The 27,900-nt window shown below is 36.0% G+C and overlaps 2 protein-coding genes and 1 long non-coding RNA gene across 4 annotated transcripts in view; 2 read left to right on the top strand and 1 right to left on the bottom strand.

The window, feature by feature from the left end:
* apoc2 (apolipoprotein C-II) overlaps positions 1–9,262 on the top strand; it is a 9,435-nt gene extending 173 nt beyond the window's left edge. The window contains exons 2-4 of the mRNA XM_062064362.1: positions 88–146; positions 6,780–6,939; positions 8,980–9,262. Coding sequence (XP_061920346.1) covers positions 98–146; positions 6,780–6,939; positions 8,980–9,073 — 303 coding nt within the window. The 5' untranslated portion in view covers positions 88–97 and the 3' untranslated portion in view covers positions 9,074–9,262. The remainder of the gene's footprint in view (positions 1–87; positions 147–6,779; positions 6,940–8,979) is intronic.
* Positions 1–27,900, bottom strand: part of LOC133660780 (uncharacterized) — a 96,053-nt gene that overhangs the window by 44,861 nt on the left and 23,292 nt on the right. The gene's annotated exons all lie outside the window — the stretch shown is intronic.
* LOC133660779 (trypsinogen-like protein 3) lies at positions 12,705–27,290 on the top strand. Of its 2 annotated transcripts, XM_062064365.1 has the most exons (6): positions 12,705–12,844; positions 12,911–13,005; positions 13,094–13,235; positions 18,060–18,313; positions 20,891–21,030; positions 26,484–27,290. In XM_062064365.1, the coding sequence occupies exons 2-6, from the start codon at positions 12,966–12,968 to the stop codon at positions 26,700–26,702; spliced, it is 795 nt and encodes a 264-aa protein (XP_061920349.1). In that variant the 5' UTR covers positions 12,705–12,844; positions 12,911–12,965; the 3' UTR covers positions 26,703–27,290. The 2 variants fall into 2 exon arrangements, with proteins under 2 accessions (XP_061920349.1, XP_061920347.1); XM_062064363.1 differs by having other exon boundaries at positions 12,705–13,005.

A 27,900-nucleotide genomic window follows, 5' to 3' on the forward strand; every position in this document is an offset into this window, starting at 1 on the left:
AGGCGAAGGGAACTCGGTGGGGACTTCATGGGACAATGTCGCACCCTAGTGGATAACATGCATAAATATTTGCTCCTTTGCTTGCAGATCTACGACCATGAACAAACTGTTGGTTGTCACTGTGCTGTTTGCACTCCTTGCCATTAGTAAGTGATCATACTCTGCGGTCAACCTTTATTTTTATTTTTTTGCATTGCAATTTGTGACAAGAAATTCCGGAACTACAAATAATCAGTTTGCCAGAATCAAGCTCCTTATTTGTGCTTGCATGAGTTACATTTTGCATCTAATGTAGATGCAGAATGGAAAATGAATTCACAACTGTACATACATGAAAAACAAATGTCTATTGTTTCACTTTCCGCACTTTTAAGGCTGATTTATGTCGCAGAAGAGCCTTAAAAATCCGGAGAAATAACAAGACTAAGAAGAAAGATTACCCCCAGTACTTTCTAGATGGACATACAAAAAATGACAATATGAACCAAATAGCTGAACGTTTCAATGATTATTTTGTTAATATCGGAACAAATCTGGATCAAAGAATTCCAAATGCAGATGATGGGTCAGTTGAGGACTTGAGTGAGCTCATAGACAGAAATCCCAATTCCATGTTTCTTAAAAGTGTAACAAAAGAAGAAATAATCAAAATTGTAAAAAATTGTAAATACAAGACTTCAACTGACTGTCATGGAATAGATATGGTAACGATAAAAAAGGTTATAGAAGACATTTCAGAACCTCTGACATATATCACCAATGTATCATTTTTAACCGGAAAATTCCCAGACAAAATGAAAATTGCAAAAGTCGTACCAATCTATAAGAATGGAGACGTACACCAGTTTACTAACTACAGACCAGTTTCATTACTTCCACAATTCTCCAAAATCATGGAAAAATTATTCAATAGTCGATTAGATTTATTTATTAACAAAAGTGGGACGCTCGTGGAGAACCAATATGGATTTCGAGCAAATATCTCAACATCAATAGCATTAATTAAAATAACAGAGGAAATTACCAATGCAATAGATGGTAAAGAATGTGCGGCAGCAGTATTCATGGACTTAACAAAAGCATTGGATACAATTAATCATTATATTTTAATACAAAAATTAGAACGATATGGCATCAGAGGTTTGGTATTGAACTGGGTAAGAAGCTATTTAACCAACAGGAAGCAATATGTGAAGATGGGTGAAAATATGTCAACACGGCTAGATATATCCTGTGGTGTGCCGCAGGGATCAATACTGGGACCAAAATTGTTTAATCTTTATATAAACGACATTTGTAAAGTTACAAAGGACTTAAAGTTAGTTTTATTTGCAGATGATACAACTGCTTTCTGTTCAGGAGAGAACACACAGAAGATAATACAAATAATAACAGAAGAAATGAACAAATTAAAAAGATGGTTTGACAAAAACAGACTATCTTTGAATCTCAGTAAAACTAAAATAATGCTATTTGGTAATAGTAGGAAAGAGCATCATACGCAAATACAAATAGACGGAGTAGACATCGAAAGGGTAAAAGAAACCAGATTTTTGGGAGTATTAATAGATGATAAAATGAACTGGAAATCTCATATACAAAACATACAACATAAGGTAGCAAAAAACATTGCAATAATGAATAAAGCAAAATACGTCCTGGGCCAAAAATCACTTCATATTCTCTACTGCTCACTAGTGTTACCATATCTGAGTTATTGTGCAGAAATATGGGGAAATAACTACAAATGTGCGCTACATTCGTTAACCATGTTACAAAAAAGATCAGTTAGAATAATACATAATGTTGGATATAGAGAACATACAAACCCTTTATTTATTAAGTCAAAAATATTAAAGTTTGGTGATTTGGTAAAATTGCAAACAGCTAAAATGATGTACAAAGCAAACTATAACCTGCTACCAAAGAATGTACAACATTTCTTCTCAACTAAAGAGGAGAAATATAACCTTAGAGGAAAAAATAATTTAAAACATTTATATGCACGTACAACACTTAAAACTTTTAGCATAACAGTATGTGGAATTAAATGATGGAATGGATGAAGTAAAGAAGTTACAAATTGTACTGACATGATCCAGTTTAAGAGGTTGTTTAAATTAATAGTGCTTACAAAGTACAAAGAAGAAGAATTATGAGAAAAACTTCCAACCTTATTGAAAATATTCTTCATCTCAGTATGTTAATAATGACTGAATTAATTAATTACATATTACAAACTGTTGTATATACTAATTCATAGATGTTATTTTATTATATAAAAAGGTCAGTAAATGATTTTATATAATTGTAAATGCTTTGAAGTGGGAAAGGGGTAGGATTAAATAAGCTTTGGTTCTTCCTACTCCTTTTCGGGCATGATGTAAATGAAATGATATGAAATTGTGTGATGTATTATGATGTAAATGTGTTCATGTTCCAAATAAACTAAAAGAAAGAAAGAAAGACAAGTCCTAAATTAATCCTGATATTCAAGGCAGTTCAGTCAGAACTTTTGCGTGACTTTGTTGGTTGGTTGTATGAAGTTTCAATATGATGCATCAGATATTTTTCATTTCTCTGTACAACATGCCCGAAAAGGTGAAAGAAGAAATAATTCTACCCCCTTTCCACTCCATAGCAATTACCAACACTAATGTGTTTACTTTGGGAAGCATAATTTCCCACAAGGGTTCCAGGGTCAAACCTTTAACTGTAAAAGCTTATTTTACAGTATGATTTGAACAGTATTAACTGCCATGTACAAGTAATAATACAAAAAAACCTAGATAACATTAGTGGTCGTCCGGCTCCATTTAGTGGTACACCAAAGAATGAGTAGTACAGTTTTTTATTTTTTTCTATATTCATACACAGTGTTACTGTTTAAACTGTGTGTAATGTTATAGTGGCCAAAAATATTAAATATACTAAACTTCGTCTTTGTTTTTACTGAATACTTAGGCCTACTACGCCACTGTATTTTAATGTTGTTTATCATGGTGGTACTTGGAGAGCCAGCATTTTTCTGAGGTGGTACTTGGTGAACAGAGTTTGATAACTAATTGCCTCGTGTCATCAAAAAATAGAGATCAAATACATACATGCATACATATAAATAATATACATATATATATATATATATATATATATATATATATATATATATATATATATATATATATATATATATATATATACCGTATTTTTCGGAGTATAAGTCACTCCGGAGTATAAGTCGCACCGGCCGAAAATGCATAATAAAGAAGGAAAAAAACATATATAAGTCCCACTGGAGTATAAGTTGCATTTTTGGGGGAAATTTATTTGATAAAAGCCAACACCAAGAATAGACATTTGAAAGGCAATTTCAAATGTCTAAAGAATAGTGAACAACAGGCTGAATAAGTGTACGTTATATGAGGCATAAATAACCAACTGGTATGTTAACGTAACATATTATGGTAAGAGTCATTCAAATAACTATAACATATAGAACATGCTATACGTTTACCAAACAATCTGTCACTCCTAATCGCTAAATCCCATGAAATCTTAAACCTCTAGTCTCTTACGTGAATGAGCTAAATAATATTTGATATTTTAAGGTAATGTGTTAATAATTTCACACATAAGTCGCTCCTGAGTATAAGTCGAACCCCTCGGCCAAACTATGAAAAAAACTGCGACTTATAGTCCGAAAAATACGGTGTATATATATATATATATATGTATATATATATGTATATATATATATATATATATATATATATATATATATATATATATATATATATATATATATATATATATATATATATATATACACTACCGTTCACTACCCAAACAATATTGTGGAATAGCCTTCATTTCTAAGAACAAGAATAGACTGTCGAGTTTCAGATGAAAGTTCTCTTTTTCTGGCCATTTTGAGCGTTTAATTGACCCCACAAATGTGATGCTCCAGAAACTCAATCTGCTCAAAGAAAGGTCAGTTTTGTAGCTTTTGTAACGAGCTAAAGTGTTTTCAGATGTGTGAACATGATTGCACAAGGGTTTTCTAATCATCAATTAGCCTTCTGAGCCAATGAGCAAACACATTGTACCTTTAGAACACTGGAGTGATAGTTGCTGGAAATTGGCCTCTATACACCTATGTAGATATTGCACCAAAAAGCAGACATTTGCAGCTAGAATAGTCATTTACCACATTAGCAATGTATAGAGTGTATTTCTTTCAAGTTAAGACTAGTTTAAAGTTATCTTCATTGAAAAGTACAGTGCTTTTCCTTCAAAAATAAGGACATTTCAATGTGACCCCAAACTTTTGAACGGTAGTGTGTATATATATATATATATATATATATATATATATATATATATATATATATATATATATATATTAGGGCTGCAACTAACGATTAATTTGATAATCGATTAATCTGTCGATTATTACTTCGATTATTCGATTAATAATCGGATAAAAGAGACCAACTACATTTCTATCCTATCCAGTATTTTATTGAAAAAAAACATCATACTGGCACCATACTTATTTTGATTATTGTTTCTCAGCTGTTTGTACATGTTGCAGTTCATAAATAATGGTTTATTTAAAAAAATAAAAAATAAAATAAAATTAAAAATTAAAAAAAACCTCTGCGCATGCGCATAGCATAGATCCAACGAATCGATGACTAAATTAATCGGCAACTATTTTAATAATCGATTTTAATCGATTAGTTGTTGCAGCCCTAATATATATATATATATATATATATATATATATATATATATATATATATATATATATATATATATATATATATATTAATCCTGATGTGAGGATTTGTTACAATATCGTAATTGTTATGGAGATATACAGACCATTTTAACTGTCATGCAAGTGTTACAAAAATCTAACTCTGTTAATAATTAGGCGTAAAAACAAAATACAAAGCTCAAAAGACAAAAGTGTACATCAGTGTAAAATATTTTTGGGGCCAGAGAAGCTCCGCAGGCTTACTTTTCTCAGCATTATTTATGTCACTCCGTAATGTCAAAATAAGTTAAGCACTGTGAAATGTAAAACAACCACAAAACTTTTACATTAACGTTGATAACAAGTGCAAATGATTTTTTTTTGTCTCATGTTTTCTTTTTGAAGTCCTCGATGAGGCTGCTTTTAGTTTGAAAACATGCCCAGAATGAATCCGGACGACTCACATGATGGAGAGAAATTTCATGCAATTCTGAGATGCAAATTTTCTCATATTTTTGCTGGAGTCCAACTGTTGCCGTCATATCATGATTACACGTTCCTAAATGTCAGACAAAACACGACCCTACATTGAATAGAAGCCACACTCAAACTTCATTTTAAGGCTCCTAGTTCTTTTGGTTTCAAAAAAAAAATCACAAAAAAGCCAGGGAAAAAGCGAAACATGTGCATGAGACATTTCTTCTAAGAAATATGCTTGAATTATGCCTTTAAAGGACCCTCTTAGAGGTATTTTTTTAATCAATACAGACATCAAAACCCTTTGTCCTGGTCTAATAGTTGTACTTATATTTATATGGTAATTATTATTCTGTGACTGGTTTGCTTGTTTTCTTATTGATGCTTTTATTAGGGTCCGCCCTGTACTGGTTACAAAGGAACTTATTGTTATTGTAAGGTTTTTATTATTCTTTATTATTATTATTCCGCAGCTTTGCGGACTACTTTGCCCCCCTTAACGTGCTTCAAAACTCACCAAATTTTTCGCACACATAAAAAAACGTGAACCAAACCCCAAAAATCCCAATTGCTCTCTAGCGCCCCCTAGGAAGAAAACTGCCTGTAACTCCCAGTAGGAATATCGTAGAGACATGAAACAAAAAGCTATATGTAGGTCTTGCTTAGACCTACTTTTCAATAATTAAGTTCTTCAGGCAAAAATTAACAGGAAGTTGGCAATTCCCCGTTCAAGACAAAAAATTCCAAAAAGGCATTTTTGATTTTTGAGCTGGAATTTGACCCACTTAAAATACTTCAAAACTCACCAAACTTCTCACACACATCGGGACTGGTGGAAATTGCGATCTAAAAAAAAAAACGAACCCCAAAACTCAAAATTGTGCTCTACATAATTTTTGAAAAAAACTGAGAAAAAACTGCTCCTCAGAGGAAAACTCAGACAAAACTGCTTGTAACTTCCGGTAGGAACGTCTTAGAGACATGAAACAAATACCTCTATGTAGGTCTTGCCTAGACCTACATTTCATAGATTGACATCCTTCAGCAAAAATCAACAGGAAGTTTGCTATTCCTCCTTCAAAACAACATTTTTGTTACAACCGGTCACCAAACATCAAACATTATCTCCTCTGAGCGCGTTTGTCGTTTCGGCGTCAAACTGCTACAGGAGAGAGATTGAACCCTTCTGATTAAAAGTTGACAATGTAATAATGACAATGTGAACTCAGACACAACTTCCTCTAACTCCCAGTACGAATATCGTAGAGACACGAAACAAAAACCTCTATGTAGGTCTCACTCAGGACTACCACTGGACAAAAGTATTGGGACACCTAGGACTAGCACCTGCCAAAAGGCGGACCCGACCAACGCTGCTTGCAGCTTTAATTTCATTAGATTTTTTCTGTATTGTGTAGTTATAGTTACATGCTTTTACTTGTAATTGTATTGAATTGTGGACCCCAGGAAGACTAGTGGGTTGTTGAGGCAACCGGCTAATGGGGATCCTTAATAAAAATCCAAATCATATCTAATGCAGGTGCTGAAAGCTTCCGTATGCCGAGGCAGGCCGAGGACGAGGATCAGGGCACTCTGACCATGATCAGCGGCAAAGTCAAGTCGTGCTACAACAACGTGATCAACACAGCCTCTGACTACATGGAGAGTATCAAAGGCCTGAAGCTGGATGAGAAAATCCAGTAAGACTTACTGAACACACGTTGTTGACAATGTTTACACTTTCTACATTGAACATGTATGAAAAGGAGTTGGAGGAAGCAGATCTCATTCAAAATTAGAGATGTCCGATAATGGCTTTTTTGCCGATATCCGATATTGTCCAACTCTTAATTATCGATACCGATATATACAGTCGTGGAATTAACACATTATTATGCCTGATTTTGTTGTGATAAACAATGTAACAAGGTTTTCCAAAATAAATCAACTCAAGTTATGGGAAAAAAAATGCCATATTTATTGTTGAAGTCACAAAGTGCATTATTTTTTTTTAACATGCCTCAAAACAGCAGCTTGGAATTTGGGACATGCTCTCCCTGAGAGAGCATGAGGAGGTTGAAGTGGGGGGGGGGGGTAGGGGGTAGCGGGGGGTGTATATTGTAGCGTTCCGGAAGAGTACGTGCTGCAAGGGGTTCTGGGTATTTGTTCTGTTGTGTTACGGTGCGGATGTTCTCCCGAAATGTGTTTGTCATTCTTGTTTGGTGTGGGTTCACAGCGTGGCGCATATTTGTAACACAGTTGTTTATACGGCCACCCTCAGTGTGACCTGTATGGCTGTTGACCAAGTATGCCTTGCATTCACTTGTGTGTGTGAAAAGCCGTAGATCAGGGGTCACCAACCTTTTTGAAAGCAAGAGCTACTTCTTGGGTAGTGATTAATGCGAAGGGCTACCAGTTTAATACACACTTAAATAAATTGCCAGAAATAGCCAATTTGCTCAATTTACCTTTAACTCTATGTTATTATCAATAATTAATGATATTTACACTTAATTGATCGGTTTAAAAGAGGAGAAAACACGAAAAAAATGACAATTAAATTTTGAAACATAGTTTATCTTCAATTTTGACTCTTTAAAATTCAAAATTCAACCGAAAAAAAGAAGAAAAAAACTAGCTAATTCGAATCTTTTTGAAAAAATTAAAAAAATAATTTATGGAACATCATTAGTAATTTTTCCTGATTAAGATTAATTTTAGAATTTTGATGACATGTTTTAAATAGGTTAAAATCCAATCTGCACTTTGTTAGAATATATAACAAATTGGACCAAGCTATATTTCTAACAAAGACAAATCATTATTTCTTCTAGATTTTCCAGAACAAAAATTTTAAAAGAAATTCAAAAGACTTTGAAATAAGATTTAAATTTGATTCTACAGATTTTCTAGATTTTCCAGAATTTTTTTTTTGAATTTTAATCATAATAAGTTTGAAGAAATATTTCACAAATATTCTTTGTCGAAAAAACAGAAGCTAAAATGAAGAATTAAATTAAAATGTATTTATTATTCTTTACAATAAACTTTTTTTTTTACTTGAACAGTGATTTAAATTGTCAGGAAAGAAGAGGAAGGAATTTAAAATGTAAAAAGGTATATTCGTTTAAAAATCCTAAAATCATTTTTAAGGTTGTATTTTTTCTCTAAAATGGTCTTTATGAAAGTTATAAGAAGCAAAGTAAAAAAAAAAAAGAATTTATTCAAACAAGTGAAGACCAAGTCTTTCAAATATTTTCTTGGATTTTCAAATTCTATTTGAGTTTTGTCTCTCTTAGAATTAAAAATGTCGGGCAAAGCGAGACCAGCTTGCTAGTAAATAAATACAATTTAAAAAATAGACGCAGCTCACTGGTAAGTGCTGCTATTTGAGCTATTTTTAGAACAGACCAGCGGGCTACTCATCTGGTCCTTACGGGCTACCTGGTGCCCGCGGGCAGCGCGTTGGTGACCCCTGCCGTAGATATTATGTGATTGGGCCGGCACGCAAAGGCAGTGCCTTTAAGGTTTATTGGCGCTCTGTACTTCTCCCTACGTACGTGTACACAGCGGCGTTTTAAAAAGTCATACATTTTACTTTTTGAAACCGATACCGATAATTTCCGATATCACATTTTAAAGCATTTATCGTCAGTTCGATGTTATCGGACATCTCTGTTCAAAATGTTTCCTTTCTCTATGTGAAATACATGCAGCAATGTTCTACGTTTTGGTTGCAGGAACTTTTACACGGAAACTAGCACGGTTTTGAGCACCTACAATGGAATCTTCCAGGACCAGGTCTATCACCTCTTTTACCCCCAAGATTCATAAATCCTCAACGACCACTGCCATCTCTGACGGACTTGACGCTTTAACAACAGTGAAGACAAACCAACGGTCTTCACATGAGAAAACCAGCCAACAGTATTGTCATCCCACGCCCCCGAGAGGCCAGACCACAAACCACAGAAGTATTTGTCATGCCTTGAAATATTAAAAGTATTTATACAAAGAAAAAAACTGTCACGTGTGATCAACTACATACCCCCATTTGAAATGGTTCTTTCTGAAGTGAGCGTGTCACGCAAATCAAAATAGACAAGACGCCAGCCTGAGATGACAAGCATCAATAATTCATGCACACAAACATGTTCACGTTGAAAGTAAACAAAACCAGCAGAAAACTACAACTACAGTGAAGTTTGTTTTGTTGAAGCCGCATGCGTCTGTGGAAGTAATCTGTCGAGTCGGTTATAAACACTGAATATTGCATAGGAATTGATGATAAAGCAAAGCTAGTCGAGGGATGGAATTGGGGGGTTAAATCAGCAAAAATGATTCCCGGGCGCGGCCATCGCCGCTGCTCACTGCTCCCCTCACCTCCCAGGGGGGTGATCAAGGGTGATGGGTCAAATGCAGATAATAATTTCGCCACACCTAGTGTGTGTGTGACAATCATTGGTACTTTAAGTTAAATAACTCCATTCATTCATTTTCTACCGCTTGTCCCCTTTGGGGTCGCGGGGGGTGCTGGAGCCTATCTCAGCTGCATTCGGGCGGAAGGCGAAGTATAACTCCGTCATGGAAAATATATTTTCAAGTCATGATTAAAATACCTGATTAAATCACAACTATTTATGCATTTCGAAATGCAAAATCTTATTGTTTTCACCCTGCACTACTACCGTATTTTTCGGACTATAAGTCGCAGTTTTTTTCATAGTTTGGCCGGGGGGTGCGACTTATACTCAGGAGCGACTTATGTGTGAAATTATTAACACATTACCGTAAAATATCAAATAATATTATTTAGCTCATTCTCGTAAAAGACTAGACCAGGCCTGGGCAATTATTTTGACTTGGGGGGCCACATTTACAGAAAAAATTGTGTCTGGGGGCCGGTATGTCTATTTTTAGGAACATTAATACAAAACCTCACAATAATGTCTGACTGACTGCTAAAAACGTCATGACAGACCCGCCTTAAAAAACAATGGAATTTTACATTTTTCTATGAACGATAAAACACTGAATATTGACAAAATATGAATGTCACACCCCCTTTTGATCTACATATTTTACAATCAAGTGAAACGCAACCAAAATGCAACAAACAGTGAAATATGAACGCGAAGGGTACAAAATAAACCCACCTACAATCTGATATATCTGATATTTGCTGAATTCCCCCCAGGGATCAATAAAGTACTTTCTATTCTATTCTATTCTATTCTATATATCACTAAGCTTTAGAACTTTGTCGTGAAAATCTCCTTCAGCGTCTGTGGAAACGCTTCCCGCCCACACTGCTTGGTGCCTCGTCTGAGCTGCTGTGACGTAGTTAAACATAGTAACTAATTAGATGACCATAGTAACTAATTAGATGACCATAGTAACTAATTAGATGACCATAGTAACTAATTAGATTACCATAGTAACTGGTATATCATCCATAAGCGCAGATTCCAACTATTTAAATACTTAGTATAGTTGAAGACTTACGGTCATTAGAAAACATGACTGCACATCATAATGGCAGCTACACTTTCCATCTTAAAGATCTAAAAAAATTATTTGGGAATGTCCGACGGGCCTGATTGAAAAGCTCAACGAGCCGCATGTGGCCCCCGGGCCTTAATTTGCCCAGGTCTGGACTAGACGTATAAGATTTCATGGGATTTAGCGATTAGGAGTGACAGATTGTTTGGTAAACGTATAGCATGTTCTATATCAGGGGTCACCAACGCGGTGCCCCAGATGAGTAGCCCGCTGGCCTGTTCTAAAAATAGCTCAAATAGCAGCACTTACCAGTGAGCTGCCTCTATTTTTTAAATGGTATTTATTTACTAGCAAGCTGGTCTCGCTTTGCCCGACATTTTTAATTCTAAGAGAGACAAAACTCAAATAGAATTTGAAAATCCAAGAAAATATTTGAAAGACTTGGTCTTCACTTGTTTAAATAAATTCATTATTTTTTTTACTTTGCTTCTTATAACTTTCAGAAAGACCATTTTAGAGAAAAAATACAACCTTAAAAATGATTTTAGGATTTTTAAACACATATACCTTTTTACCTGTTAAATTCCTTCCTCTTCTTTCCTGACAATTGAAATCAATGTTCAAGTAAAAAATGTTTTATTATTGTAAAGAATAATAAATACATTTTAATTTAATTTTTCATTTTAGCTTCTGTTTTTTCGACGAAGAATATTTGTGAAATATTTCTTCAAACTTATTATGATTAAAATTCAAAAAAATAATTCTGGCAAATCTAGAAAATCTGTAGAATCAAATTTAAATCTTATTTCAAAGTCTTTTGAATTTCTTTTAAAATTTTTGTTCTGGAAAATCTAGAAGAAATAACGATTTGTCTTTGTTAGAAATATAGCTTGGTCCAATTTGTTATACATTCTAACAAAGTGCAGATTGGATTTTAACCTATTTAAAACATGTCATCAAAATTCTAAAATTAATCTTAATCAGGAAAAATGACTAATGATGTTCCATAAATTCTTTTTTTAATTTTTTCAAAAAGATTCGAATTGGCTAGTTTTTGTCTCCTTTTTTTCGGTTGAATTTTGAATTTTAAAGAGTCGAAATTGAAGATAAACTATGTTTCAAAATTGAATTGTCATTTTTTTTTACCGTGTTTTCTCCTCTTTTAAACCGGTCAATTAAGTATAAATATCATTAATTATTAATAATAACAGAGTTAAAGGTAAATTGAGCAAATTGGCTATTTCTGGCAATTTATTTAAGTGTGTATCAAACTGGTAGCCCTTCGCATTAATCAGTACCCAAGAAGTAGCTCTTGCTTTCAAAAAGGTTGGTGACCCCTGTTCTATATGTTATAGTTATTTGAATGACTCTTACCATAATATGTTACGTTAACATACCAGTTGGTTATTTATGCCTCATATAACGTACACTTACTCAGCCTGTTGTTCACTATTCTTTATTTATTTTAAATTGCCTTTCAAATGTCTATTCTTGTTGTTGGGTTTTATCAAATACATTTCCCCCAAAAAATGCAACTTATACTCCAGTGCGACTTATATATGTTTTTTCCCTTCTTTATTATGCATTTTCGGCCGGTGCGACTTATACTCCGAATAATACGGTACATGAAACTGGTGTACATGTTGTTCTAAAGTGCCTAACTTGTTGTCCCACTTGGCCGTAACATGAACAAATAAACCAAATGGTCTTAGCGACAAAACTGCCACCAACAGAGATTGGTTTCTTTTAATCCAGCATAGAGACTTGCAAATATTTAGCTGTACAAAGCTCAGCACTGCTAGTATTTGGATTGTGCAATCCTGTACAAAGAGAACATGAATGAAATAGGTGATGGTAAACTATTAACTTTATTAACAGAATATGGCAGCATTATTACAGCTTTGTGTTATTCTTATATAACCTGACTCCACACCGCACTTGTTAGACATAATGAACGTGATTAGATAATTATGCCGTGAAAATGTATACATATTTAATTAAAACTGCTCAGAAACTTTACACTATATCTGCTATGTGATGGAAATGAGTATGTAACTGCTCTTTACGAAGGAAAAACAGGAAACAAGGTGTGGCCCTCTGACGGTAAGCGTCATTACCAAGGTCACGTCTGGAAATGATGGGAAATAAAAGTACAAGTTCCTCCTCCAGTGCTCCTTATAAAAGGTGGACAATATCAAACCGGCGGCATCACTCCAGAACAGACATGGAGATTCTCTTTCTGCTCATCGCGTTAGGCCTCGCAGGTAGACAACTATAGCAATCTCGTGTATGCTTCTCATCATTACCCTTTATTTAATATTACTTTTATTATTATTGCTTGTGTTTAAACAGGAGTGTCCTCCCTGGAGGAGGACAAGCTGTGCACGCCTCACTCCAGACCCTGGCAGGTGTCTCTGAGCGATTGGCGGACGAGTTGCAGCGGCGCGCTCATCAATGAGTGGTGGCTGGTGACGTCTGCCGCCTGCACACCAAGGTAAGCCAGACTATGATTTTTTCATTTTTTTAAATTTATTTAACAATTAGAGGTCAAACTGGGTCAAAGTCAATTTGTCTTGTTTTATTCAAGCTGTATTTTGCTGGCATTGTTCCAGCATTGTCGCTGTGCGAGCAGAAGTAACTAGCGAGTAGGCGTACCTGCAGAGATATACAGTACAGGTCAAAAGTTTGGACACACCTCATTCAATGCATTTTCTTTATTTTCAACTACCGTTCAAAAGTTTGGGGTCACCCAAACAATTTTGTGGAATAGCCTTCATTTCTAAGAACAAGAATAGACTGTCGAGTTTCAGATGAAAGTTCTCTTTGTCTGGCCATTTTGAGCGTTTAATTGACCCCACAAATGTGATGCTCCAGAAACTCAATCTGCTCAAAGGAAGGTCCGTTTTGTAGCTTCTGTAACAAGCTAAAGTGTTTTCAGATGTGTGAACATGATTGCACAAGGGTTTTCTAATCATCAATTAGCCTTCTGAGCCAATGAGCAAACACATTGTACCATTAGAACACTGGAGTGATAGTTGCTGGAAATGGGCCTCTATACACCTATGTAGATATTGCACCAAAAAGCAGACATTTGCAGCTAGAATAGTCATTTACCACATTAGCAATGTATAGAGTGTAGGGATGATACTCGAAACCGGTTTTCCCGGTTGTTTGATAAGAAAAGAACCGAGTCCTCGGACTCGAATCCCTTTTTGAGAACCGGTACCCGTTATCGAGACCACTATAGTAAAGGAAAAGAGTTGATTCTTTATTCGAATCCTGTCCCGACCAGAAATGCTCCGTGTGACATCACAAGAATTGACGTCACGTAGCTCAGTCATTAGGCGCAGATAGCGAAAGCAGGAAAACAATGGACGGGAAAAAGCGCTCCAAGGTGTAATAAAGTTCAAAACAAAAGCTATAATCCATCGAATAACTTTACTGAGAGATTTGAGCAGGGTAAAACACATGACCAACACTTTTACCACCAACCGGAAACATAGCAACCAGGCTAGCAACGCACCTCCTTTACGGCAGCTGTCGCAACGTTCTTAAAGCAACCGCAGCACATACATATATATACAACACTGCAGCACATACATATATATACAACATATATGACACTGCAGCACATACATATATATACAACACATCTCCCTTTTTGAACTTTTGTTTTTCTTTCCTTGTAAACAAAACAAAATCACACTGTAGATGTGTTGTCTGTCTAATTATAAATAATGCAGACGAGGCGTGTTGGCTGAGTTCTTGATGTTTACTTTCACAGCGTGGCAACATGCAACACTTTTCGTGGCTACCGCGCATGCTCGTAACTCCCGTTGCATGCTGGGTAGTGTAGTTGTTGTATTCCCTAGCTCATAACATTTTCCCCCATAAAGAAATAATGTTAACTCAATAAAGTGTATTTCTTTTTTTAGCTTTAACTTTTCATTTATTAGCATTGTAACCACATTTGCAAACAACTTTTCTCTTCATAGAATTTTCTTTCAATAAAGAAATAAAGTGCAAAAATGTCAAAGCATCATAACAAACAGTTATGTTCCAATAGCAGCAGAAGTGCACTTTTTGGAGAGCTGTATTATTTTCAGTTTTGTGCCCAAGGGACTGATTTTATTTAACACTATATTATTATTTATACACCTATAGTGATCACAGAGACAGCTTGTTTTTGTGTTACTGTATATATTTGTTTATCTGAAAAATCCCACTTAATATACTTTGGGTAACAACAGTCAATATATATATATATATATTTTTTTTTTTAGGTGGGTAACAGTCAATATTTATTTATTTATTAGATTTTATTTTTTTATTATATAATAAAAGTGAGCTTTTGTTAAACCAAATATTGTGTGTTTTTTTCCATATACAACAACCTATCTGGACTCCATAAGAGAATCGATAAGGAATCGGTTCGATAAGAGGATTCGATAATAATGATAGGCTCAAACTCGATAATTCCTTATCAAACATCATCCCTAAGTTAAGACTAGTTTAAAGTTATCTTCATTGAAAAGTACAGTGCTTTTCCTTCAAAAATAAGGACATTTCAATGTGACCCCAAACTTTTGAACGGTAGTGTACATTGTAGATTGTCACTGAAGGCATCAAAACTATGAATGAACACATGTAGAGTTATGTGTTAAACAAAAAAAGGCGAAATAACTGCGGGGATTAATAAAGTACTTTTATTCTGAAAACATGTTTTATATTTTAATTTCTTCAAAAGTGCCACCCTTTGCTCTGATTACTGCTTTGCACACTCTTGGCATTCTCTCGATGAGCTTCAAGAGGTAGTCACCTGAAATGGTTTTCACCTCACAAGTGTGCTTGAAGCTCATGGAGAGAATGCCAAGAGTGTGCAAAGCAGTAATTAGAGCAGTGGTTCTCACCAGTTTCATATGCGCATTCACCGAACCCTTCTTTAGTGAAAAATAAAATGTTTTTTTTTTCAAATTCAAGACAAAGTTGGGTAACACTTTAGTACGGGGAACATATTCTAAGTAACAAAGACTTAATTTATAATTTTTTGGACACTAGGGGAACATATTCTAAGTAACAAAGACTTAATTTATAATTTTTTGGACACTAGGGGAACATATTCTAAGTAACAAAGACTTAATTTAGAGTTATTTGGTTAGGGTTAGGGTCAGGGTTAGAGGGTTAGGGTTATAATAAGGCCATGCAGAATAAGGCATTAATAAGTACTTAATAATGACTAGTTAAGAGCCAATATGTTACTAATTTGCATGTTAATAATTAACTAATTAATGGTGAATATGTTCCCCATACTAAAGTGTTACCATGTTTTTTTATTGGTGCACAAAATGAACCGTGCATGAACATCACCTTGTTCAAACAACAAAACCAACACGGTGCATAAACTCACAACAAATGACACACCTGCAAATCAGTGTGACTTCTGTTGTTGCCGTATCCGTAATACGCAGATAGGGAAAAGTTTTTATTTACACGATGAGTCGGGTATGTCTTGACCTCCGCCGAACCCCTGAGCCAGACTCACCGAACCCCTAGGGTTCGATCGAACCCAGGTTAAGAACCACTGAATTAGAGCAAAGGGTGGCTATTTTGAAGAAACTAGAATATAAAACATGTTTTCAGTTATTTCACCATTTTTTATTGTTAAAGGCCTACTGAAATGAATTTTTTTTATTTAAGCGGGGATAGCAGATCCATTCTATGTGTCATACTTGATCATTTCGCGATATTGCCATATTTTTGCTGAAAGGATTTAGTAGAGAACATCGACGACAAAGTTTTGGTCGCTCATAAAAAAAAAGCCTTGCCTGAACCGGAAGTAGCGTGACGTCACAGGAGCTAGTATTCCTCACATTTCCCCATTGTTTACAATGCAGCGAGAGCGATTCGGACCGAGAAAGCGACGATTACCCCATTAATTTGAGCGAGGATGAAAGATTCGTGGATGAGGAACGGGACAGTGAAGGACTAGAGTGCAGTGCAGGACGTATATTTTTTCGCTCTGACCGTAACTTTTGTACAAGGGTTCATTGGATTCCACACTTTCTCCTTTTTCTATTGTGGATCACGGATTTGTATTTTAAACCATCTCGGATACTATATCCTCTTGAAAATGAGAGTCGAGAACGCGGAATGGACATTCACAGTGACATTTATCTCCACGACAATACATCGGCGAAGCTCTTTAGCTACGGAGCTAACGTGATAGCATCGGGCTTAAATGCAGATAGAAACAAAAGAAATAAACCCCTGACTTGAAAGATAGACATAAAATCAACAATACTATTAAACCATGGACCTGTAAATACACGGTTAATGCTTTCCAGCCTGGCGAAGCTTAACAATGCTGTTGCTAACGACGCCATTGAAGCTAACTTAGCTACAGGACCCCGACAGAGCTATGCTAAAAACATTAGCGCTCCACCTACGCCAGCCAGCCCTCATCTGCTCATCAACACCCGTGCTCACCTGCGTTCCAGCGATTGACGGCGCGACGAAGGACTTCACCCGATCACAGATGCGGTCGGCGGCCCGGAGACGGAGGAAGTCAAGGTGAGGTCGCCGGCTAGCGCGTCTGCTATCATCTCAAAGTCCTCCTGGTTGTGTTGCTGTAGTCCGCCGCTAATACACCGGTCCCACCTACAGCTTTCTTCTTTGCAGTCTTCATTGTTCATTAAACAAATTGCAAAAGATTCACCAACACAGATGTCCACAATACTGTGGAATTTTGAGATGAAAACAGAGCTTTTTTGTATTGGATACAATGGTGTACCAATACTTCCGCTTCAACGATTGACGTCACGCGCATACTTCATCATACATAGACGTTTTAGCGGGAAATTTAAAATGTCACTTTATAAGTTAACCCGGCCGTATTGGCATGTGTTGCAATGTTAAGATTTCATCATTGATATATAAACTATCAGACTGCGTGGTCGCTAGTAGTGGCTTTCAGTAGGCCTTTAAGTACATAACTCCACATGTGTTCATTCATAGTTTTGAGGCCTTCAGTGACTATGTAAATAGTCATGAAAATAAAGAAAACGCATTGAATATGTGTCCAAACCTTTGGCCTGTACTATATGTTTATGACTTTTCAAAAATTTCTGAAAACAAATTGTTTTCCATAACTACAAATAGAATTTTAAAATGCCATGAATTTTCCCGGTTTTTCATGACCGTACAAACCCTGTAACATGTATCTGAATAGCGTGGAGACATAAGGGTGGTGACATGTGATGAAAATCCCATTCAACAAAGGGTGAGTTAAAATCAGTCGCTTTCCTTCCACCCCTGCTAGATCCAACAACGTCATCGCCTCACTCGGAGAACACGACCTCACGGCGGACGAGGAAACCGAGCAGCACATTCCCGTGGCGGACATTATCCGCCACAGCCCGTACCGTTCGCCCCTCCACAGCCTGGCCTTGGTGCGCCTGGCCAAGCCGGCCCGCTTTACTCCGCACGTGCAGCCCATCGGCCTGCCCGATCGCTGCCCTCAGCCCGGAGAGAGCTGCAGTGTGAGCGGCTGGGGCTCCACCGTACCAAATCAATGTCAGTGGATCTTTTAAATGTAGCCCCACAGTGATGGTACACTTCACTGCAATATCTAAATATCATATGCATGCTGGATTTGATCACTTGCACCCCATTACACCTTTTGTGTGGTTCTTTGTAAATATGCTTATATTTGCCTTTTTTAAATTTTTACTTAAAGGGGCTGTTTGCAACACCACCAGCTCGCTTATTTTACCATTAGCGGTAACAGAACACATCCATCCATCCATTTTCTACCGCCTGTCCCTCTCGGGGTCGCAGGGGTGCTGAAGTCTACCCCATTTGTTTGACAATTGTCTATATCAGGGGTTCCCAAACTACGGCCCGCCACCGTCCAAAATCCGGCTCGAGGGTAGTCCCAAGTTTCCTTTTTTTTTTTTAAATAATGCATTTTTAGTCAATATGATTTGCCTGAGTGGCTAGGAGACACCGGGAGTAACAAGCGGTAGAAAATGGATTAGAAAGGACAGATTTACAAAAATAATTAAAAAATAAAAAATAATGATATATATATATATATTTTTATTTTTTTCTTTTTTTTTTTTATATTATTTTTGTAAAAATACTAAATATAAAATTATATATATATATATATATATATATATATATATATTTATTTTTTTTATTATTTTTTTTGTTTTGTTTGTAAAAATAAAAAATAAAAAAACATTTTTTTAATCAATTATATATATATCAGAGCTGCAACTAACGATTAATTTGATAATCGATTAATCTGTCGATTATTAATTCGATTAATCGATTAATAATCAGATAAAAGAGACACACTACATTTCTATCCTTTCCAGTATTTTATTGAAAAAAAACAGCATACTGGCACCATACTTATTTTGATTATTGTTTCTCAGCTGTTTGTAAATGTTGCAGTTTATAAATAGATTTATTTTAAAAAAAATATATATATATATATTTTTTTAAAAGCCTCTGCGCATGCGCATGCGCATAGCATAGATCCAACGAATCGATGACTAAATTAATCGGCAACTATTTTTATAATCGATTTTAATCGATTTGTTGTTGCAGCCCTAATATATATATATATTTTTTTAAATTATTATTTTTATAGTAAATAATAAAAAATAAAAATAAATAAAAAAAAAAAATAAAAAAAAAAAAAAAAAAAAAATATATATATATATATATATATATATATATATATATATATATATATATATATATATATATATATATATATATATAAATATATATATATATATATATATATAAATATATATTTATAATTTATAATATAATATATATATATATACATATTTTTTTTTAAATTATTTTTGTAAATCTGTCTTTTGTAATCCATTTTCTACCGCTTGTTACTCTCGGTGGCTCCTAGTCACTCAGGAGATAATACAAAATTATATATATATATATATATATATATATATATATATATATATATATATATATATATATATATATATATATATATATATATATATATATATATATATATATATATATATATATATATATATATTTATTATTTAAAACATTTTTTTTTACAAAAATAATTAAAAAACAAATATATATATATTTATTATTTTTATAAATCTGTCCTTTCTAATCCATTTTCTGCCGCTTGTTACTCTCGGTGTCTCCTAGCCACTCAGGCAAATCGTATTGTCTAAAAATGCATTTTCCCATCAATCGGAATATACGTTAGGTCAGGAAAAAACACAGGCTATTTCATCCCTACAAGCCTGTTTCGCAGGTTTCGGGCAAGGAAACCTGCGAAACAGGCTTGTAGGGATGAAATAGCCTGCGTTTTTTCCTGACCTAACATGTGTGCGCACGCACGCGCACACGCGCGCACACACACACACACACACACACACACACACACACACACACACACACACACACACACACACACACACACACACACACACACACACACACACACACACACACACACACACACACACACACACACACACACACACACACACAGTGTTTTAACCAAATGCTGCCCCCGAGTCAAAAAGTTTGGGGACCCATGGTCTATATTTTTCATAATTACAAAGTTTATGTAATAAAACATTTTACCGGCCCGAATAAAATGATCGGTGTTTACGGCGGTCACTCGCCCGGTTTGGTCAACACGTACGCGCAGGGAGCACGTGCACACACATAAAAGCAGTCCAAGAGAAGCAACTAACAATTTGAAGTCATATTGTTGTTGTGATAGAATATAAATTCAATAACGCTAGCTATCCAGATTGCTATTGTTAGCCAACAACACCTAAAGCTAACGCACGTGCATGTGTTACGTCATTACGTCATTAGATGTAGGCATCTTGGACAACGTTGCAAACAGCCCTTTTAAGTTCTTGCTATTTTGGCTTTATTTTTCATGTTGGCTGTTTTTGCACCAATACACCAAGACAAATGATTTGTCTGTGTAATTGTACATAAAACCGATTCTGATTCTGATCAAAAATTGCCAAGGAATGTTGGGCATTTAATGCTGCACCGCAAAAGAACTACACTCACGTCTCGGTATAAAGTCACAGTCTTCCCTTATTTTCCTTCTTAAAACAGACGAATCTCCTGAGCAGCTGAAGTGCTTGAATGTGCATGTTGTGGAAGACCAGGCTTGTATCAACACTTTCCCAGACTACGTGTTCTGGAGCCTGGGCATGGTGTGCGCCGGCGGGGACAACGCCACAGACAACTGTTTGGTGAGCACAGAATGTGGGTCATTTATCGGCCTTGTTTAAGGGAACTTGCCTGTCATCGGTCGCTGACTGATCAATAGTTCCCAAAGCTTTATCTTAAAATGCGTAGCGAAGCCTCTTTTTCTTTAGTTTTTTTACGAAGGTGGGCGCATAATACCAGGTGGTTCATGTTCATGAGGAAGGTTTTCCTTTCATGATGTCATGTGAACCTGGGGCCGTACTTATCAAGCTTCTTAGAATTACTCCTAAGAAGTCTGCTAAGAGTCGACTTAAGAGTAAATAAATTCTTCGCTGAAAGCTGCAGTTAAAAGTTAGTTATCAAGCGTCTTACTCACACTTTCAGCGAAGTGTAGGACTGAATCTTAAGTGTCACACTCAGAGCTGAATTACGACATTACTATGTGCCGTAAATGGAATTTTAGGTGACGTCATTTCTGTGTCCATAGAAATGACCAATCACGGAAGGGAATCCGTTGTCTAAGAATAAAGAAATATCTTGGAAATATTTAAGTGGACAATGGGAGTGTATATTTTGACAAACTACAAAATAATACAAAACAAACTAGTCCCCGCCGGCACTCACGCTACCGCTCCCTCTCTTCTCTCGCCCACACACTCACTGACGTCACTCACCTCACGGCCACACACATACGCTACTCTCATAACATTTTCTTTCCAATTCATTAATTAGGCAACTAATTTGAAACTGGTGTGGGTGGCTCTATATATACTAGCCCACTGCAGACACATGCAGAAATCAACAAGGAATCGAAAAGTATTAAATCTGTGACAAAAATAATATCCGCTCTGTCTAAACGATACCGTTTGATCAGCTGCTCGTCATCAAAAAAAACAAAAAACATTGTTCCGTTCCCTGAACGTTCGCGCACGTCTCTCTCGCCTCAGTGCCATCCCCTGCTGGCAACTCCTAACCACTTAAGACACCTCTGAAGGTCTCTTAAATATCGTGGAGAGTAGGAGTGATTCTTAGACTTAAGAACGTTGATAAAAAGCTTTTATTCTTAAGTTTGAGAGTAGGACTAAATTTCGCAAATTCTCAGGACTTAAGTGTAAAATGGCACTCTAAGAAGCTTGATAAGTACGGCCCCTGGAACTTAAAGACTTACTTGATAGTATAAAACAGTTTCTATCCTAGAGCTGTTATTGCCCTAAACTCTGCACTTACCTGAACACTCACCACTTTATTACTTGCTTACCTCTGATAAAGATCTACTGTGCAATATGTTTTTTTACATTTTATTATGTTTTTCAATTTTAAATTGTTTTATTATTGTTGTTGTCTTAAGACTATTTTATGTAGGTTTGTTTTAAAAGCACTGAGCTGGATTGCTGTCCAATTTCGTTGTTTCCATACAATGACAATAAAGGTATTCTGATTCTGATAGATTTTATTTATTTTTAAGTTAAATGTTCATAAACATAAGGGACGCATACGACTGTTAGAACATCATCAAAAAGTCCCAATTGCATTATAGGGGACCTTTACCTTTACCGGACTATAAAGCGCACTGGTAAATTAGCCGCACCCAGTACATTTTAGAGGGAAAAAATATTTGTCCATATCTTAGCCCAGTGGTTCTTAACCTTGTTGGAGGTACCGAACCCCACCAGTTTCATATACGCATTCACCGAACCCTTCTTTAGTGAAAAATAAAATGTTTCTTTTTTTTTCAAATTCAAGACAAAGTTATATGTTTTTGGTAACACTTTAGTACTGGGAACATATTCTAAGCAACAAAGACTTAATTTAGAGTTTTTTGAACACTAGGTGGAACATATTCTAAGTAACAAAGACTTAGACTTTAGAGTTTTTTGGACACTAGGGGAACATATTCTAAGCAACAAAGACTTAAATTAGAGTTTTTTGGACACTAGGGGAACATATTCTAAGTAACAAAGACTTAATTTAGAGTTTTTTGAACACTAGGGGAACATATTCTAAGTAACAAAGACTTAATTTAGAGTTTTTTGGACACTAGGGGAACATATTCTAAGTAACAAAGACTTAATTTAGAGTTTTTTGGACACTAGGGGAACATATTCTAAGTAACAAAGACTTAATTTAGAGTTTTTTGGACACTAGGGGAACATATTCTAAGTAACAAAGACTTAATTTAGAGTTTTTTGGACACTAGGGGAACATATTCTAAGTAACAAAGACTTAATTTAGAGTTTTTTGGACACTAGGGGAACATATTCTAAGTAACAAAGACTTAATTTAGAGTTTTTTGGACACTAGGGGAACATATTCTAAGTAACAAAGACTTAATTTAGAGTTTTTTGAACACTAGGTGGAACATATTCTAGGCAACAAAGACTTAATTTAGAGTTTTTTGGACACTAGGTGGAACATATTCTAAGCAACAAAGACTTAATTTAGAGTTTTTTGGACACTAGGGTAACATATTCTAAGTAACAAAGACTTAATTTAGAGTTTTTTGGACACTAGGGGAACATATTCTAAGCAACAAAGACTTAATTTAGAGTTTTTTGGACACTAGGTGGAACATATTCTAAGTAACAAAGACTTAATTTAGAGTTTTTTGAACACTAGGTGGAACATATTCTAAGTAACAAAGACTTAATTTAGAGTTATTTGGTTAGGGTTAGGGTTAGAGGGTTCAGGCCAGGGTTAGGGTTGTAATAAGGCCATTAATAAGTACCTAATAATGACTAGTTAAGAGCCAATATGTTACTAATTTGCATGTTAATAAGCAACTAATTAATGGTGAATATGTTCCCCATACTAAAGTGTTACCATGTTTTATTACTGGTGCACAAAATGAAGCGTGTATGAACATCACCTTGTTCAAACAACAAAACCAACACAGTGCATGAACTTACAACAAATTACACACCTGCAAATCAGTGTGACTTCTGCTGTTGCCGTATCCGTAATACGCCGATAGGGAAAAGTTTTTATTTACACGATGAGTCGGGTGTGTCTTGACCTCCGCCGAACCCCTGAGCCCGACTCACCGAACCCCTAGGGTTCGATCGAACCCAGGTTAAGAACCACTGTCTTAGCCGTACCTATCAGCTGCACATATACATGTTGTCAAATTATTTACACAAACATTTTGTCAATTTTTATTTACACGGCAGTAAAACGACTGATCAAACAAAACATAAGTCATCGTCATGGACCCACTAGTTGCGGAAGCTAGCTCTCCAATCACCTAAGCAGACTCAAACTGAAACAATACAAAAATAATGTGAAGTGAAGTGAAGTGAATTACATTTATATAGCGCTTTTTTCTCAAGTGACTCAAAGCGCTTTACACAGTGAAACCCAATATCTAAGTTACATTCAAACCAGTGTGGGTGGCACTGGGAGCAGGTGGGTAAAGTGTCTTGCCCAAGGACACAACGGCAGTGACTAGGATGGCGGAAGCGGGCATTGTAAGTTAATAATACTAACAGACACTCGTAAACGTGTTAGCATGTTAGCTAATGCTAACGATGCCAGCTTCATTACATTATCACAGCACATACAAATACGCATGAAAACCATACTTGCCAACCCTCCCGTTTTTAGCGGGAGAATCCCGGTATTCAGCGCCTCTCCCGACAACCTCCCGGCAGAGATTTTCTCCCGACAAACTCCAGGTATTCAGCCGGAGCTGGAGGCCACGCCCCCTCCAGCTCAATGCGGACCTGAGTGGGGACAGCCGTTCTCACGTCCGCTTTCCCACAATATAAACAGCTTGCCTGCCCAATGACGTCATAACATCTACGGCTTTTAGAGAGTAGAGTGCACAACAAGGAGAGAGAGTTCTCGGTTTCTTATGTGGGTTTATTGTTAGGCAGTTTCATTAACGTCCTCCCAGCGCGGTAACAACACACAACAACAGCAGTCACGTTTAGTCTACCGTAAAGCAGTTCGTCTGCAGTAAACAGCAATGTTGTGACACTCTTAAACAGGACAATACTGCCATCTACTGGATAGCCTGCAGAACACTGAAATTCAAGTATTTTATTTATATGTATAATAAAATAAAAAATAAAAATAAATAAATAAATAAATTTAAAAAATAAAAATATATATATATATATATAGCTAGAATTCACTGAAAGTCAAGTATTTCATACATATATATATATATATATATATATATTATATATATATATATGAAATACTTGATTTGGTTAATTCTAGCTGTAAATATACTCTCTTCTTAACCACGCCCTTAGCCACGCCCCAACCACGCCCCCCGCCCCAAACACGCCCCCCCCCCGACCACGCCGCCCCCCACCTCCCGATATCGGAGGTCTCAAGGTTGGCAAGTGTGCATGAAAACACTCCTACATACATCACACATGGGCCGGTTTAGTAAGTAAGAATTGTTTTAGGTATATTGTAAAACTTAGAAACCTTGCTTGGAGTAAAAAATGAAGAATCCATACGAGTAAAAATGCTATGGACGACTGGAAGACGGAACTACACTTGTACTTCCGGTTGAAAGCTCAGTCTAAAAAGAAGGGCACTGCAGCACCTGCTGAGCAAACTTGTTTAGAAGATAGCGCCATAGCACAAACATTATTTCAGTGTCTTTTTTTTTTTTAAATGTATTTTTACTATTTTTAATATGGCCATCAGCGAAGAAAAATCCATAAATTAGCCGCACCGTTTTATAAGCCGGGGGGTTCAGAGCCATACTTGCCAACCCTCCCGTTTTTACCGGGAGACTCCCGGTATTTAGCGCCTCTCCCGGTAACCTCCCGGCAGAAATTTTCTCCCGACAAACTCCCGGTATTCAGCCGGAGCTGGAGGCCACGCCCCTTCCAGCTCAATGCGGACCTGAGTGGGGACAGCCTGTTCTCACGTCCGCTTTCCCACAATATAAACAGCTTGCCTGCCCAATGACGTCATAACTGTAGAATGATCGAGGGCGAGTTCTTGGTTTCTTATGTGGGTTTATTGTTAGGCAGTTTCATTAACGTCCTCCCAGCGCGGTAACAACACACAACAACAGCAGTCACGTTTAGTCTACCGTAAAGCAGTTCGTCTGCCGTAAACAGCAATGTTGTGACACTCTTAAACAGGACAATACTGCCATCTACTGGATAGCCTCCAGAACACTGAAATTCAAGTATTTATTTTATTTATATGTATAATAAAATAAATATATATATATATATATATATATATATATATATATATATATATATATATATATATATATATATATATATACATAGCTTGAATTCACTGAAAGTCAAGTATTTCATACATATATATATATATATATATATATATATGAAATACTTGAGTTGGTGAATTCTAGCTTAAATATATTCCCCTCTTAACCACCCCCCACCCCCACCTTCCGGTATCGGTATTGGCAAGTATGTTCAGAGCGTAGGAAAAAAGTAGCGGCTTACAGTCCGGAATTTAAAGTATTTTAAAACTAAAATTTCTCAACCTTTGGCAGAGCGATGCAGGCGCCGTTCTGGTGTGCGGCGGCCAGCTGCAGGGCGTTCAGTGGTTCAGACACGGCTGCCAGAACGCGGAGCACCCCAGCGTCTACACGAAGCTGTGCATGTACAATGACTGGATCCGCAGGGTGATGGCCAGCTCCACCCCAACCACTACAACTGCACGGCCGACGACCTCGAAAGGCGCCATAAAAGGGCAGGAAGGGCAAGAATAAAAAATACCGCCCCAACGCCAAACTGTTACTCAGTTTTCATCAACAGCTGCCTAGTGGCTGACGTGAACTATCACTGACTCAGATTGTAAAAGAAATGAAAATACTGAATTCAATATGCTTGATTTTTAGGGTTTTGGTGATGTTTCATTGTTTCGAAGTCTTAATTTGGACCTCTCCACGTGACTTCTATGTTTTTATACTTTGTTCGAAAGTAATTTAATTCTCAGGCTTCCCTGGCTGTTTACAGAAAACGTTTTGCCGCATCTAGCAATCAGTTAGCATCTGCGAGCAAACAAATTTGACGGGATGTTGGCCCATAGTGCCCCCAGTGGCCAGTTGAATAATTTGACACCCGGCACAGATTGCGGTCCGACACTGTATCAATTCTCATATTACAAAATCAGTATTTTGACACATTTGGGGGAGATGCATGTTTAAAATGGCTATAACTACACTGTGAGTTAGGGATGGGTACTTGTCACATTACCTGGGTATTGATACCTGTATTCAACGGTACCAATGTTTGGTACTTTTCTGTGCGTTCATGTTTAATTTGTTTAATAATGAAATAAATTGTTTTATTTACCATTTAACAGTGCATTTAACTGTGCTGTCCAGTTGCTATTGTTTGTTTTCTTACGTCTATAAGTCTCATTTGCAAGAATTATATAGTGTACTTTGGATGCAGTTACAATTCCAAGACAATAGATGGCAGTAGTGTCTGGACAACAGCGTCTTGCCATGTCACAATATAGTCTTTACCATTGATTATTTTGTGGAGTCCTACAAAATGTTTATACTGTAAGTTTTGTACTTATTAGAAACCAGCTGTTTTTTTTAAATTTTATTTTAATTAATTTTTATTTATTTTTAAAGAATTTATTAATCAATCCAACAAAACAATACATAACAATACCATATTAATGCAATCCAATTCTAAAACCACACCCGACCCAGCAACATTCTGAATAGCAATAATTGAGAGGACACACAAACATGACACAGAACAATCTAAAAGTAGTGAAACAAAAATGAATATTATCAACAACAGTATCAATATTGGTAACAATTTTAACATAGCAAGTGATTAAAAAGCCCTCATTGACATTATCATTACAGACATTAATAAAAATAATAAAAAATGAACAACAGTGGCTTACACTTGCATCGCATCTCATAAACTTGACAACACACTGTG

This window comes from Entelurus aequoreus, linkage group LG11 (assembly GCF_033978785.1).
Source record: "Entelurus aequoreus isolate RoL-2023_Sb linkage group LG11, RoL_Eaeq_v1.1, whole genome shotgun sequence".
Classification (NCBI taxonomy): Eukaryota; Metazoa; Chordata; class Actinopteri; order Syngnathiformes; family Syngnathidae; genus Entelurus; species Entelurus aequoreus.